Source organism: Vidua macroura, chromosome 9 (assembly GCF_024509145.1).
Source record: "Vidua macroura isolate BioBank_ID:100142 chromosome 9, ASM2450914v1, whole genome shotgun sequence".
NCBI classification, from domain to species: domain Eukaryota; kingdom Metazoa; phylum Chordata; class Aves; order Passeriformes; family Viduidae; genus Vidua; species Vidua macroura.
Genome location: NC_071579.1, coordinates 23795774 through 23809041, shown reverse-complemented (window position 1 = coordinate 23809041; position 13268 = coordinate 23795774). Strand labels below are relative to the sequence as shown.

General features: G+C 39.2%; 1 protein-coding gene across 8 annotated transcripts in view; it reads right to left on the bottom strand.

Annotated features, from left to right (window-relative positions):
• Nucleotides 1-13268, bottom strand: part of MAST2 (microtubule associated serine/threonine kinase 2) — a 216102-nt gene that overhangs the window by 100258 nt on the left and 102576 nt on the right. For 7 of the 8 annotated variants that reach the window (XM_053985491.1, XM_053985492.1, XM_053985493.1 and 4 more), the window contains one exon: nt 3763-3794. In XM_053985491.1, coding sequence (XP_053841466.1) covers nt 3763-3794 — 32 coding nt within the window. Of the gene's footprint in view, nt 1-384; nt 475-972; nt 1122-3762; nt 3795-13268 lie in introns of those variants that run through there. The other variant, XM_053985496.1, reaches the window with a different exon arrangement.

Genomic DNA, 13268 nt, shown 5'->3' with positions numbered 1-13268 from the left:
GCACAAAAATTACAGCAACCCATACTATGAACCCTGCCTTAGAAACCATGAGGATTTAAAATATAAACCCACAGTTTTCATTAAAAAGTCTGAACAGGTCAGTAAGGTTCATGGTATACAGAACTGAATTTATAATTAATTTACTATTATTGGGGTACTGAACAAGAAACCAGATGGCTCAAGGGCAACCCCAACTGGATTTAGTGACTACTGCTCAGCCAAGGAGGCAAGCAGAAGCAATAGTGAGCCCCAGGCTGGTGCTGAGCATCCTGCAGCCAGGATGAAATGCAGTTTGCAGCCTGATCTTCTGGGTGCTGAACTGCTCTCAGACACATGAACACAGAGGTGCTTCACCACGGGACGCTCCTGCTGCAAAGTCCCCACCTTTGTCCTTGGAACATCTCTGCTGTGATTCACGTGCAGGTGCACATCAAAACCATGGGAAACTGCAGCCAACAATACAAAAACCAGTCTCTGTACAGAGAACAGAACAGGAAAATGGCTGAAAATTATTAAACCACTTCGACTAATAGGCTGGAGATCAAAGTTTGAGTCTATCACACCACATTCATTATTTGAAACTTAAAGAAAATATTCATGAATGGTAATTATTCCTTTTGTGAACAAAGCATGGGGAAAAACATAACCAATACATTTATATGCATAATTCATTAAAGGAAAACTTTGAACTCTGATTATTGAACCACACTAGAGACAAAATATAACTACTTATTCCTGTTCTCTAACTATTCAGTCTCTTAGCAGCCTACAACTCAGCTAAATATCATCTCTTTTAGTGCATTAAACATAACCCCCCATAGAAACACAAACACTTTAAGGACATTAACAACAAAATGGTATCTACAATATCAGGCATTTCTCTTAATGTCACCCTGCATACAATTCCCCCATCTATTTTACATGTCTGCTCACTCTGTGTTGATTATTTCAAAATTAGGATTGCAAGATTACCCAAGTGCAAAGCCATCTTTTACAGTGTGTTTCCTTCTGCTATTATGGAAATAGTCATCAACACTCATCAACAGACTTCACAGGCTCCATCCCACCATTCATTCTCTTCAGCTCCCACCCAAGAGCTTCTTTAGGTGACAAAATTTCTCATGATCTCCTGACAAAAACAGTGAGACATGTAATTCCATTCCTTTTCCTTTGCCCAAATAAGCACAGCAAATCTTCATGTCCCTGCTTATAATCATTTCCTGCAATAAAATAAAGATTACTCATACCAACCCAGGAAATATGAAGTATTGAGAGTCACACAAAGAAAAAGTTAGAAGCATTGTCAGGAATAGCTCATCCTTTTTCATTCACCAATGACAAATACCCGAGCTGATCTGCAGGCTAAAACCTTTCTAACTCAACAATCCAGCAAAGCAATCACCAAACCAGTCAGCAGTAGTAGATTTTTTACAAAAGTGCACCCCAACTTCCAGACTAGCACACAAAAAAAAATGCTGAGTGGCTGATTTTTGTATATACTTCAATTGCTACTGAACTGCTACAAAGGCTGGAGTTTGTGCAGAAAATGGATGCACCTCTTGAGGGTTTCTGGCTCCAAGCCAGGTACTTCATCCTCCTGTCCATCCCTGCTTCTGCTTCTGTCAGTGAACAAAAGCCAGTGACTGACAGTCAATGAATCAGGACATGGCTACAACCACAACTATCCCTGCTCATCAGCCATAGCACAACAGCAGCTTTTCAGAATAAATTTTATTTTCAGAATTTATTTTTACTTATGAGGTTCACAGTTAAGTTGATTCCAGCAGAGGAAAAGGCTCCAGAAGAGCTGAAATCTGCCTACAGTTAAAATGCCACACTTTTTGATAGAATGGTTGAACAAAATTATACATAGTATATGTATATTTTTACCTTATATTACATGCATATATTATAATTATCCCCTTGATAAAAATTACTCTAATTTCTACTTAAAAAACAAAGAGGATTTTTTTAATCAAGTAACTCTGATATTGGGATATGCAAAATCATGCAGATCCACTCCACAAGAGCCTTTTCAGTGAGCCTGTACATTTCATAGTACAGCATCAACACAGGTCTACATCAGCCACAATGCATACTGACTTCATGAACAGTTAAAACTTCTCAAACAACAAGACATCATTTGGTTCTGGACTACACTTGGTACTTGACTTGACTATAGAATCTGTAATTCCAGAAACTACAATCAAATAATCAGCTAGACAACACAGGTAACTAAGACATTTCAATTCTTCATAGATTTTTAGTCTCACTAGTAGCTGCAACCTTGTGCTTAAAATTTATGGCCTGGGTCTTCTTAGCACAGGTTGCTAAATTACTTCACATAGTGACAGCTTAAAAGGCACTCACTCGTGGAAGAAAACTAAAGTGAAGTAATGAAAATTGCAGGGGTTAAGTAATACAGAAATAAAATATTCAGTCATTTGGTTTAGTTACCAGTAACTAAAACATTACACATCTGAAGCATTTCATTTGTATTACAGATAGTTCAAATGAAAATACATAAGTAGCCTTGTGTCATACCCACCTCCATGATGGAATGAGCTGGAATATCTCTGGCATCCTCAATTTCAATTCCAAAAGTTTTGTGCAAAAATTATATTCAACAAAAAACTTACTGGTAACTCACTGCTCCACTATTTGATCAAAGAACCTTCATAATCTTCAAATGATGAACACCACCTGTCTTAGAAATCTCTCAAATCTCATTAAGCCAGCCTTTGAGCCATACTGGTTAAAAAAAGCCCAAAACCAGTCAGTTCTGGGCTTCATGTTCTTTAAATAACTCCCTGACTGGTTTATCATTGTCATATGAACTAAACAAAAAGGTTTGGTCATGCCCCACTTTTAAAAAGAGACCTTTTGATCCTCTGTATTGTTCTGCCCTGAATCACTAGCTCTACACAGCATTTTCCAAACACTGTTTCTTATACAAAGGGGATAGCTTACATTGAAAGACTGAAAATCATTTCCCATTAGAACCAGAAACCTGAGGAAGAAAGGTTATAAGCTTTTGTGTGCTTCATGTCTGTAGTCCACAAGCTTTGGGAAACAATTTTAAATCATAATGCAATAGCAGGCAGTACAAAAGCTTTCTCTTTTATATAATGCAATCAATAATGCAATTTCTTCCACCATAAATCTGTAAGCATAGCAGAAGCTAAGCTCTTATAATACCGTTGAAACACCAAGTTAGTTTGCTAAAATTCTTTAAGCATCATAATGCATTAAAAAAAATTGCTGTTTGTTCAAATGGCAGTTTTAAAAGCCTACTTTTCCTGACATATCTTTATTGAGAAACCTCTATCAGGCTGCCTGCTCCACAAACACCTGACCTGTGTGGCCCAGGAGCTGTGTGCTTAGACTTCTGTCAATAGACTGTTTGAAGAGCAGTGATCAGAGCTGTCCATATTGCATAAATAATCAGTGACTCTGGAGTCACTGCAGCCACGTCGGAGTGGCAGCGCTCAACACCGCAGCCACTTTGGTATCAGGATCAGCTCAAGCTGGTAATTAGAAGTAAACTTACACTACCACTGCTTTTCCTGCTACACTGAAGGAAATGAATAGAGGTTTCAGTCTCACAGAAATCCAAGCTAGCTGTTTCCAAGCCCATGACAGATTCTTGAAAATGTTTAACAGAAAAAACAGAGTATCTGCCCATTTAAATTACTTCCACAACTGAACAGCTATATATGTTCAAAACAAACCAAGGGATGAATAAAGAATAATTATACTTACAAGCTTCCTCTTCTGGGGAGACTGAGCTCTTTCTGGAAAAAAAATAAGAATGAAAACCTTGAGTTAATTTTAGTTTTTATTATATATTACTGATTTATTTATCAATAAATGACTGAGGTGGAATGAATAAAGAGCTGGCCATTTCACAGCACATGCTCAGTGTGGAACTGCACAGCTCTGCTGCTGCACATTCACAATGCAGTCTGGGGTATGAAAGTTGCTCATTTTGCCTAAACAATCATTGCCTTTGGAGTTAAAAATCATAAGTACTCAACAGAGCAAACATAACTTTGAAATTCAAGCCTGAGCAAAGATAAGGCAGTAATTAATTCTGTCCTACATACCTCATCAGCATCAGACTGAACCACTTCCAGAAGTGTGGAACGTGGTGTGCCTGCAGCTGCTGCAGTATGGTCTCACACTCTCACCAAACGGAAGAATTAATGCCGTAGAGTGGATTTGGGGGGGTGATTTGGGGATTTTTTTAGACATACACATTAGTTGTATTATGTATTATCAAAAAAAAAAAAAAAAAAAAAATTCGAGACCAAACACAATTTCCACTTCTCAGCAGCATTTTGCATTTCAGCAGCACAAGCAAAGGCAGACGGGGGATTTTGCGGGTTTTATTGCAGTCGAGAGCCCGGGGGCATCCCCAGGCGCCGGCACTGCTGGACACGGCGCATCCCCCGGCACTGCCCGGGCTGGACACGGCGCATCCCCCGGCACTGCCCGGGCTGGACACGGCGCATCCCCCGGCACTGCCCACCCCCGGCACTGTCCCCGGCACTGCCCACGCCCGGCACTGTCCCCTGGCACTGTCCCCCACCCAGCAGTGTCACCCCCCGGCCCTGTCCCCCCCCGGCTCCGCAGTCCCCGGCCCCGCCCGGCTGCGGGGCTGCGCTCCCGCCGGACACCGCCAGGTGGCAGCCGCGGCCGCCGCCCCGGGCCCCGATTCTGGGGGTTTTCTCCTCAAACCCCCGGCACGGGCTGTGCCCATCCCCGGCTGCTCCGCTGCGCTCAGCCCAGCAAGCAGCAGCTCAGCCAATACCAACTGGATGTCAGGGTACTGATCTACGGGATGCGTTTCTCATCCCCTCTAAGAAAAAAAAAAAAAAAAATCAGCGTTTTCACTGAATATTGAAAAAAAAAATCAATAGGAAAAAAAAATCAAATCCATAACACTGGTATGGTAATCTCTTTTCCATCTTTAGCTACAGTGTTTGTGCAGACTGACATGACTGACAATGCTATTGACAGGCAGTGACTTGGTCTGATCAGTAATACGTGGGATTTGGCTTGAAGTTTTTCAAAGATACCAAAATGTTACAGCCACTAATAACAAATAAATAAATAAAGAAATAAAATAAACTCTTACATGCCATTATTCTTTTTAAGTATTAGTTCTCCATAATTTGAAATTTCATTACAGTTTAACAGAACCAAGCAAATTCCATGTGTGAATTATCTCAAGGCTGACAGCTTACAGCATCGAGAAATAAATTCCTGTCATCAGACAAACTTGTCAAGATCTAATCAAAACACTTCAAGTGCCTAAGATAATAAATCATTAGCATCTATAACAGGTTGTGTGGTTTATAGTCGAAAAAAGGTACTTCTTCCACTCTCATTTGTAAAAAAGAATTCGTTTCCAACTGTGAAACCTGTGTAACCAAGGACAGCTTTTTGCTACTGCAAATTAATAAAAAAACAGGTAAAATATATATATTATATGTTATTCTGCTTCTGTGGATAGTGTGTTACTTAGACATGCATATACATCTTTTCCTCATATGAGCAGCTGTATTAAATTTATGCTTTTTAAAGAAGATGGCACCTCTTGGCAGAAGGTACTTTTTCTGTTCAAATGACATATTTCTGTTGATTCCAATACAGTAAGCCCCAGAAATTTTTAGAATGTATGTATAAAGCTCTGGAATTTCATAGTACTGGACGAAAAAGCAAAACAGTGACCTTTAAATCCCTCTAGCTACCTTCTAGTTTTTGAACTTCTAGGGTTCATTTTTACAAGCTTTGCTCTAGTCATTAGAGCTGAAAAGTCATTTAAAGAGAGAACACTCCCTTGCAGCAGCACAGCTCTGGTAATTGTGACTAGTAATTACCAGACATATATCACAAGAAACATGGTCTGGGAACAGGAATGGACAAATCCTTTCCTTTACAGAACGCTTGCTTTACTCAAACAATATGACATTTAATACTTCCTATAATGTAGGTAATTCAGGATAAAATGCATGCTAGTTTAGGAGGAGGACTGCCTGGGGCTTTGTTCCTGAAAGCATCCCTTGGAAACTGAGTTTTCAAACAAGGAAGGAGCAAAGTCCTAGCAGATGACATCTCAATGCAATTGAAATATTATCCTATCCATGTAGGAATTGTCTTCATTCTGCACCACCACCTTGACAAACACAGTGCAGCTGTGGAATCAATAGGCAGCAGTTCACATTTAATACCACTGTGGTCTTGACAACAAAGAGCACAATCAAAACAATCAATTTTTATACCTGTTGTTCCACTATGCCTCAGTTCATGTTAGTCTTAAAATCCCCTTCACAAACCCCAACAGCCACACAGCCCACCACGACCTGGCCTCTGCAGCACTTTCCCTGTCCTCTGGAGAAATGACAATGCACTCTCCCAGCTCTCTGCCCTTCTCTGCCTCTCCAGAGCTGGTAACAGCACCTATAATCCCCCAAAACAGGCCATGAACGGTGGAGCCAAGGCAAAAGCACCAGAGCTGGACATTACACAAGCACGAGCAGTGTAATTATGAGATTTGCTTTTCCCAAATCACCAGGGAGTTTGTGTGTGAAGAAGTTACATCCCAGAGAGGAAATGCCTGGAGATGGAAGGAAGGAGGGAGCAGACTGCAGACAACTGCTGAGCTATTTCCTGTTTGAGGATGCCCACTGCCAGAGAACACTGCAGATCTCCAGGGGATCAAGGGGACAATGAAAATGCCTCCCAGAGATGGGGATACACTCACGGGGTTGACCTCAGCTGGGTGTTAAGACAGCTCAACACTTCAATGTGTGCAATGGGACCAACTGAGAGTTTGTATCTCATAATGACAGGGTCATTTCGAACATATGAAGTAGCACTACAAAAACAGTGATTCAATAATTATGAAAAATGTAAGGGAAAAGTCCAACAGCATTCCACAAGCATCCTATAAAGGCTAAAGTCTACTCAGAATCATATATAGTATCATTTATAGTAGAGATTAAATGTTTTAGTTAGTAAATTATGAGGTAGGTGGTATGATTTAACTGGTTTCCACTCACCCCACAAAGGAGTTTGGCATTACATGTCCATGAATCCGAAAAAATTAATCACATTTTAAGAGGTGAGATAACTAATAAAAGAGTGCTGAGCTGTGACTACTTGGTCTAAAACACTATTTAAAGGGTGCAGCTGTAATCCTTTCAATATGCTAGTTTATCCTGAAGGACATTTTCCATTAAAGATCACCCTTCTGATGAGAACAACACAGGAACCTACAAGATTCCAAACTGCCCCTTCCAACAGCACATCTGCCTCCCTGAGCACTTGTGCTGCCAGTAGCTATATTTATATTACCATTATTACTCCAGCCAGCCTCTATGCCACCTGCTCTCTAGGTCAACAATATAACCCTCAAAACAGAGGCTTACATTTATATTTGATTTATATGGAGTGCTAAGAGCATATGAACGTTATAAAATATTGGTGCATATTATTCACAAAGAACTTTCAGAAGTGGAAATAAAGAACTACTTTCACAGATCCTAAAAAATAAGGAGTGTATTAAATCTTGCAGTACCCAAATGACAAGAACAGACTGTTCTGAAAGTTAATTTTTTTGTACCAGTTCCACATTTCAAGGCATAATTATTAAACATGCAACTTGATCTCTACAAGACAAAAGAAGCAGCAGATTTTCAGATGAGTAGTTAGAAAGGAACCTTGGGAAAGAAATTCAACATCACAGAATTTATAAAAAGCTGATTCAAATATCTGCCTTCAAAAGAGTTCCTTATATTTCCTTTTATCTTAAGTTCATCACCTCAATCATGAGGCTATAAAATCAGTTGGACATCATATCATGCTACAGAAGAGGTTTCACAATAAGACCAAATCCTCATTTTACAGGCAGCAAGGAGACTAAAAGAGAAAAAATACCAGTCATTTGAAAGATCATTTTTCTGTTTGCAAAATACATTGTTTAGTACATAGATATTGAAAAATTTATTCAGTTGTGGTTTTTTATATACAGAAACTGCATCTGAAAACAGGAATGTTTCAGGCAGCAGGAAGAGTGCTGGCTTTTTGCATAGGTGTGTGCACACAATATGGAGAGGAAATAAAGTCTGGAAATCTATTTGTTCACTGACCTACAATACAACCCACATCGTTCCAGCAGATACATTATGTTATAAAAGTGTGAAAAAACCGGAACCCATCACTCAAATTTGTCACTTTCTCTCAGTCTTGTAATTTGTCCTTGAATATGTATCTGCACATATGGCACAGACCCACAGGCAAAGTTGGATGCTGGAGCCTGCACTGATGGCAGCTTAAATGGAGTCCTTGCAAATTAAAATGAGAACCATCACCACACAGGATGTTCCATATTTTTGCCAGAGCAGACAGCATGATTCCTGAGATTGCTTTTGACCTTGGCTCCCTTGCACGGTACTTGCTATCATACCAGTTGGGACAATAGACAAATATTTTTACAGCTATAAGAGTAAATACATTTCAGTTAATAAGTTAATATTTCACAGATGATGAAATTCCACTGACAGTCAGTGACCTGGTACCATGCACTCTTGTTTTAATTTTTTTTCCTTTGCTGAATATGTTTGCTTTAGGGTATACTACCAACCAGCAGGGGATTAATTAAATCTTCTTCTATACATAACCATTTGCATTACAGAAATGATATAATGAGGGTTGGAATCTCCAATTCTGATGGAAAGTACAACCTGGCCATGCAAGGACAAACTGTAATCCATCCATCAGATTAACAGGAAGGAATTTTTCATGGTGATTAAGAAAAAAAAAAAAAATGCCCCATGCTAAGCTTTTCTTTCTCCTATCAGAATCTGTCAGGAAAAATAATTTCCTTCTTTCACCATATCACTGTAAATGGTTATTAAAAACAGCACTTCTCAATTTCTCTGTCTAGAAATGATTACATCTGAACTTGTTTCCCAAACTCATCAGTAAAGAATTTTAAACAGCAACACTGAAAGCGTATCTGTACTGAAGGTCAGATGAACCTATGGAATATGCTGCAGATATTTTCTATAATTTACTGACTTTTTAGAAACTAAATTCAGGATCATACTGTTAGATCATCTGCTTAGCTACAGAGATACTTAAAATACAGAAAACGAACACCCAGCCTCTTGCCAATACCATTCAAAATATTCAGAGGACATGGATTTAATTCCCAGACCTTTCTCCACACTCAACTGAATCTATGTCTGCCATCACACAAATTCTAAAATGCCATGGATAGCTTAGTCCCAGGGCACCCCCCCATATTCCCAGTGCCACCCAAACTGCCTGGAACCCCTCTTTCCTAAGAAATCTCACCTTCACAGTGACAAAGTGCCACAGCCTCCAGAAAAATGTGTGTGACACCAGAATAGTCAATAGTGTATCTTCTCACCCAGTGCTACCCTAAACATACTGCAAGTTCAAAGCAAAATAAAGTTATTGTTTTGATTCATTTTCTACCTCAGCAGAAGGTGCATGACAATAAAAATACCATTTGCAACTATTATAACATATAAAACTAAATGGGGAAAAACCCTCAGACGTTTAACTAACAGGCAGCCCTATTTCTCTCAATATTCAGTGTATATCAATCTTTCAACCCACAGGTCACAAATCAGCCAATGATGCATTTCATGCTTTTGGATCTTCCAGCCTTTCTTTTCTCTTCAGCTTAGAAATCCCTTACTAGTCAGCAAAATAAAAAGCCTTTGGATTTATTTCAAATTAGAGTTACTGCAGAAGAAAATAAAGCTAAAGGCCTTTTAAACTTCAAGCAAAATTCTCAAACACAGCAAATTATTTTCCCTCCCCCCACTACCTCTTCTGAATGGGCAACAGGAACTTATTCTTTGGTAAGCAAAGCTAAGGATTCAGGTCACATCTGTGCATTAACCTGTCAAGAATATATGTGACCAGAAGCTTCCCACTAACCCTTCATATCACTTAACCTCAGGGCTTTCCATAAGATTATGGATTTTGGCTACTTGACCTAAAATAATTCCAGAATACATCTCAAAACAGGCAAGAATTCACACTTTCCTCAGAATATTTTCAGTGCCCACTCCCATGTGTGTATATATATATTTTATATATATATATATGTATTTTAGTAAGCTGGAGTGTCTGCTCCATATTTTGTACATTACATCATGTTTTCCAGCCCAAAATACAACATTACACAGTGCACACCATGGGCCACTGCTCATGGCAACAAACGGGACTGAAACCACACGTCATGGCTTGGACTGGCAAATGACAATAAAAACAATGGATGCAAAGCACATTCCCAAGGGATGAAGGGACCAGCCCCAGGAAAAGCCACAGCTTTTCCACAGCTGCCACAGCTCAGCGGGCACCCACAGCCCAGGGCAGGGTGGCACCCACACATCCCTCCCCAGCCGGAGCCGTGAGTGACTTGCAGTCCTCCAGCTCCCATTTCCTCCACAGGATTCATTCCTATCTCTGTTTCTCAGGACCAGGAGCACAGGGTCACTCTGATTTCATGCCCTCAGTCAAGCAGAAGTCTCTTTCTTCCCATAATAAAGACAATTCCTAGTTTTATATTCGATCCCAAGCTTTTCAGCTGTGGTTAAACAAAGAATGGCCTCTGAAAATTAAGACAACCTCTAAGAACCCTGGTCACAATAACAGGGGTACAGTAACTCAGCTGTTCAATCCTTGGACATCAGCAAATTAATTTACTATGAACTTGACTGTTTTCCTCAAGTCTAAAACAATAAAACCAACCAAGAAGCAGCCCTCTTCAAGTACACTTGCCAAACTTACATTTAAATGCTACAGAGCACATAAGAGACGATGTTTTTAAGGTGCAATTTCACTAGCAGGAAAAAGTAAATTTAAATACAACAGCTTGAATTTTGCAACCCAGAGTCCTAGATGTGGTGCAGAAGCATAGAAAAAAAAAAAACAGCAGAGCAAAAGAAAAACTATAAATTTACTCTCCTAACAGACAATCCATAAACTGCAACAGCAGTAGCTCCAGAAGACCCTTATGATAACTTATTCCCCCAAATTAGACAATAGCAGCAACCCAAAATGTGTGTGTGTGTAGCAACAAAATAAAAAGTGAGGCACATGGTAGTCCTCTGTAAATAAAAGGTCATACTTTCAAACCTGAGAAATAACACCAGTAATAAATGCTCCAAATCTTCCTTATGTATTTTTGCACAAATTAGCCTAAAGGCAAAGGAATACTGAGAGTAATAAAGCACACAGCTTAGACAGCTCATTAATCTTTCTCATTACTTAATTCTAGTTTTACAAGGCCATGAAGCAGATTCCTGATGTGTGAAAGAGCCTGACCAGCACTGAACACTCATCCCAAATAATGGGAGCAACTGTTCAAAATTCTCTTTCATTTTTGCCAGACAGCGCCAGTTTCAGAAATTTAAGTCAAAAGGTCACGTTCTGCAAAATTTTAGAAAATGCAGGGAAGAGTCTCATCTCGGAGCCGTTCGGGACTGCAGCTGTAATGCTATTGTTAGAAACTGCTCTTAAAATGACTCTGTCTTGACTTGCACCAAAAATTCCTTCAAGACTGGGCATGCAATGGTCACAAGGAAACAATCACAGCTGCTAAAAATGCCAAGAGCATTACAAATAAACAATTCCAGTTTTATTCTCTGCCTTGTAGGCTCATACTAATACTAATCTATTATTAAATCAGTTGATATTTCTACTATACACACATCTACTCCTTAAAAGGTTGTTTTAAACAAATTAACTGTCATCATCAAGGCTCCCTGACAACCAATTTGATTCTTAAAACTTTTTAAATATGCCTTAAAACTGAATAACCAAGCCCAAAAAAAGGATTCCACAAGAACCTTTCTGGTTTATCCTAAAAAAATCTATATAAAACAATGAGCATCTCATGAAAACTCCAGGCCTGGCTCATCAGCTCATATCCATTCAGTGCACTGTTAACACAGACCAGAAATTAAATTTGGTGGTAGCTTTTGAGAGGCACTCCCCATGTCTCCAATTGCTTTGTCAACGTTAGGCCAAGACTTGTGACATCAACAGAATTTTATCTTTACAATTGTCTATTTCTCAATTAATTTAGACAAAAAGAAAAATGTGTCAGGCCAGTGTTGCCAGACAGCTGGACAGCTTGGCCAGCCCTAAAATAACACCAAGTTTCCTAACAGTAAAGCTCTGGGAGAAAGTCCCAGGGAAGAGAAACCTTTTAGTTCCTCAAAAAGCCTGAACAATAAAGGTGTCTCCCATCCCTTCTTATAGCTGCATCAAATCCATTCCACATAGATATGGGAAAACACTCTCAGAAATTGAAAGCATAAGCAATCAATTTTAAAGATATTTAGTAATTAGTCCTAAAAGGATTTCCAAGCAAATAAAGCTCCCTAGCCTTCATCTATTTTATGACTGATAGCATCTGTAACCTCACGTGGCATCCATTAAGTTCAGTAGTTAATTACATCTGCTCTGACTGGACATTATTTACAGAACAAGCAGATGTAATTTGCCATTGCTTAGCTAAGCTACATGAGGCACTTCAGCCTACCCCTCTCAAATCACTGCTGCTCACACAACCATGGAAGGAGGGACAGACAGGGTGCTCTGATCATTTTCTGCAAAGGAATAGTTACAGGCCATCATCCACTTAATGAAGAAATCCACATGCTGAGCACCATGTGAAAATTTGGAATCATCAAAGCCAGACAGCATTTACACCTTTGTAAGCAAACAAGAGAATTTTAACTTCTCTTTCTGCCCTCAAAATTGAATAGTCTCTGATATTGCTTAAGCCTGCTGGGCTCCACACTGGAGCAAAAACCCTTGACAGAAGTGATGAAATAAAGGGCTCCGCTGCTTCATTTCCCAAAAAATAAATACATTTTACACCAAAAGCCAAAGCCACAGATATTTGACACTTACGCATATTATCTGTATAGGAAGAGATATTCATCCCCTGGATATATAAGGTGGTTACATGTCTGGCATGACTCATTTCAGTTATAACACAAAGCCTTTATACCACAACTTTTTTTATTATTAGTTCTGAAAAACAGTATTTTCAGTGAAAAAAAAAAAAAAAACACAACCAAAAACATTAAATTGGAACATGCTTTCCTATCATCTTTCATACATACTTTCAAACTTGTTGGTGGGGTTTTTTAGTGCTTAGGCATATTTAAATTAATCATAAAGACAAAAAAATATATTAGAAAAAAGTA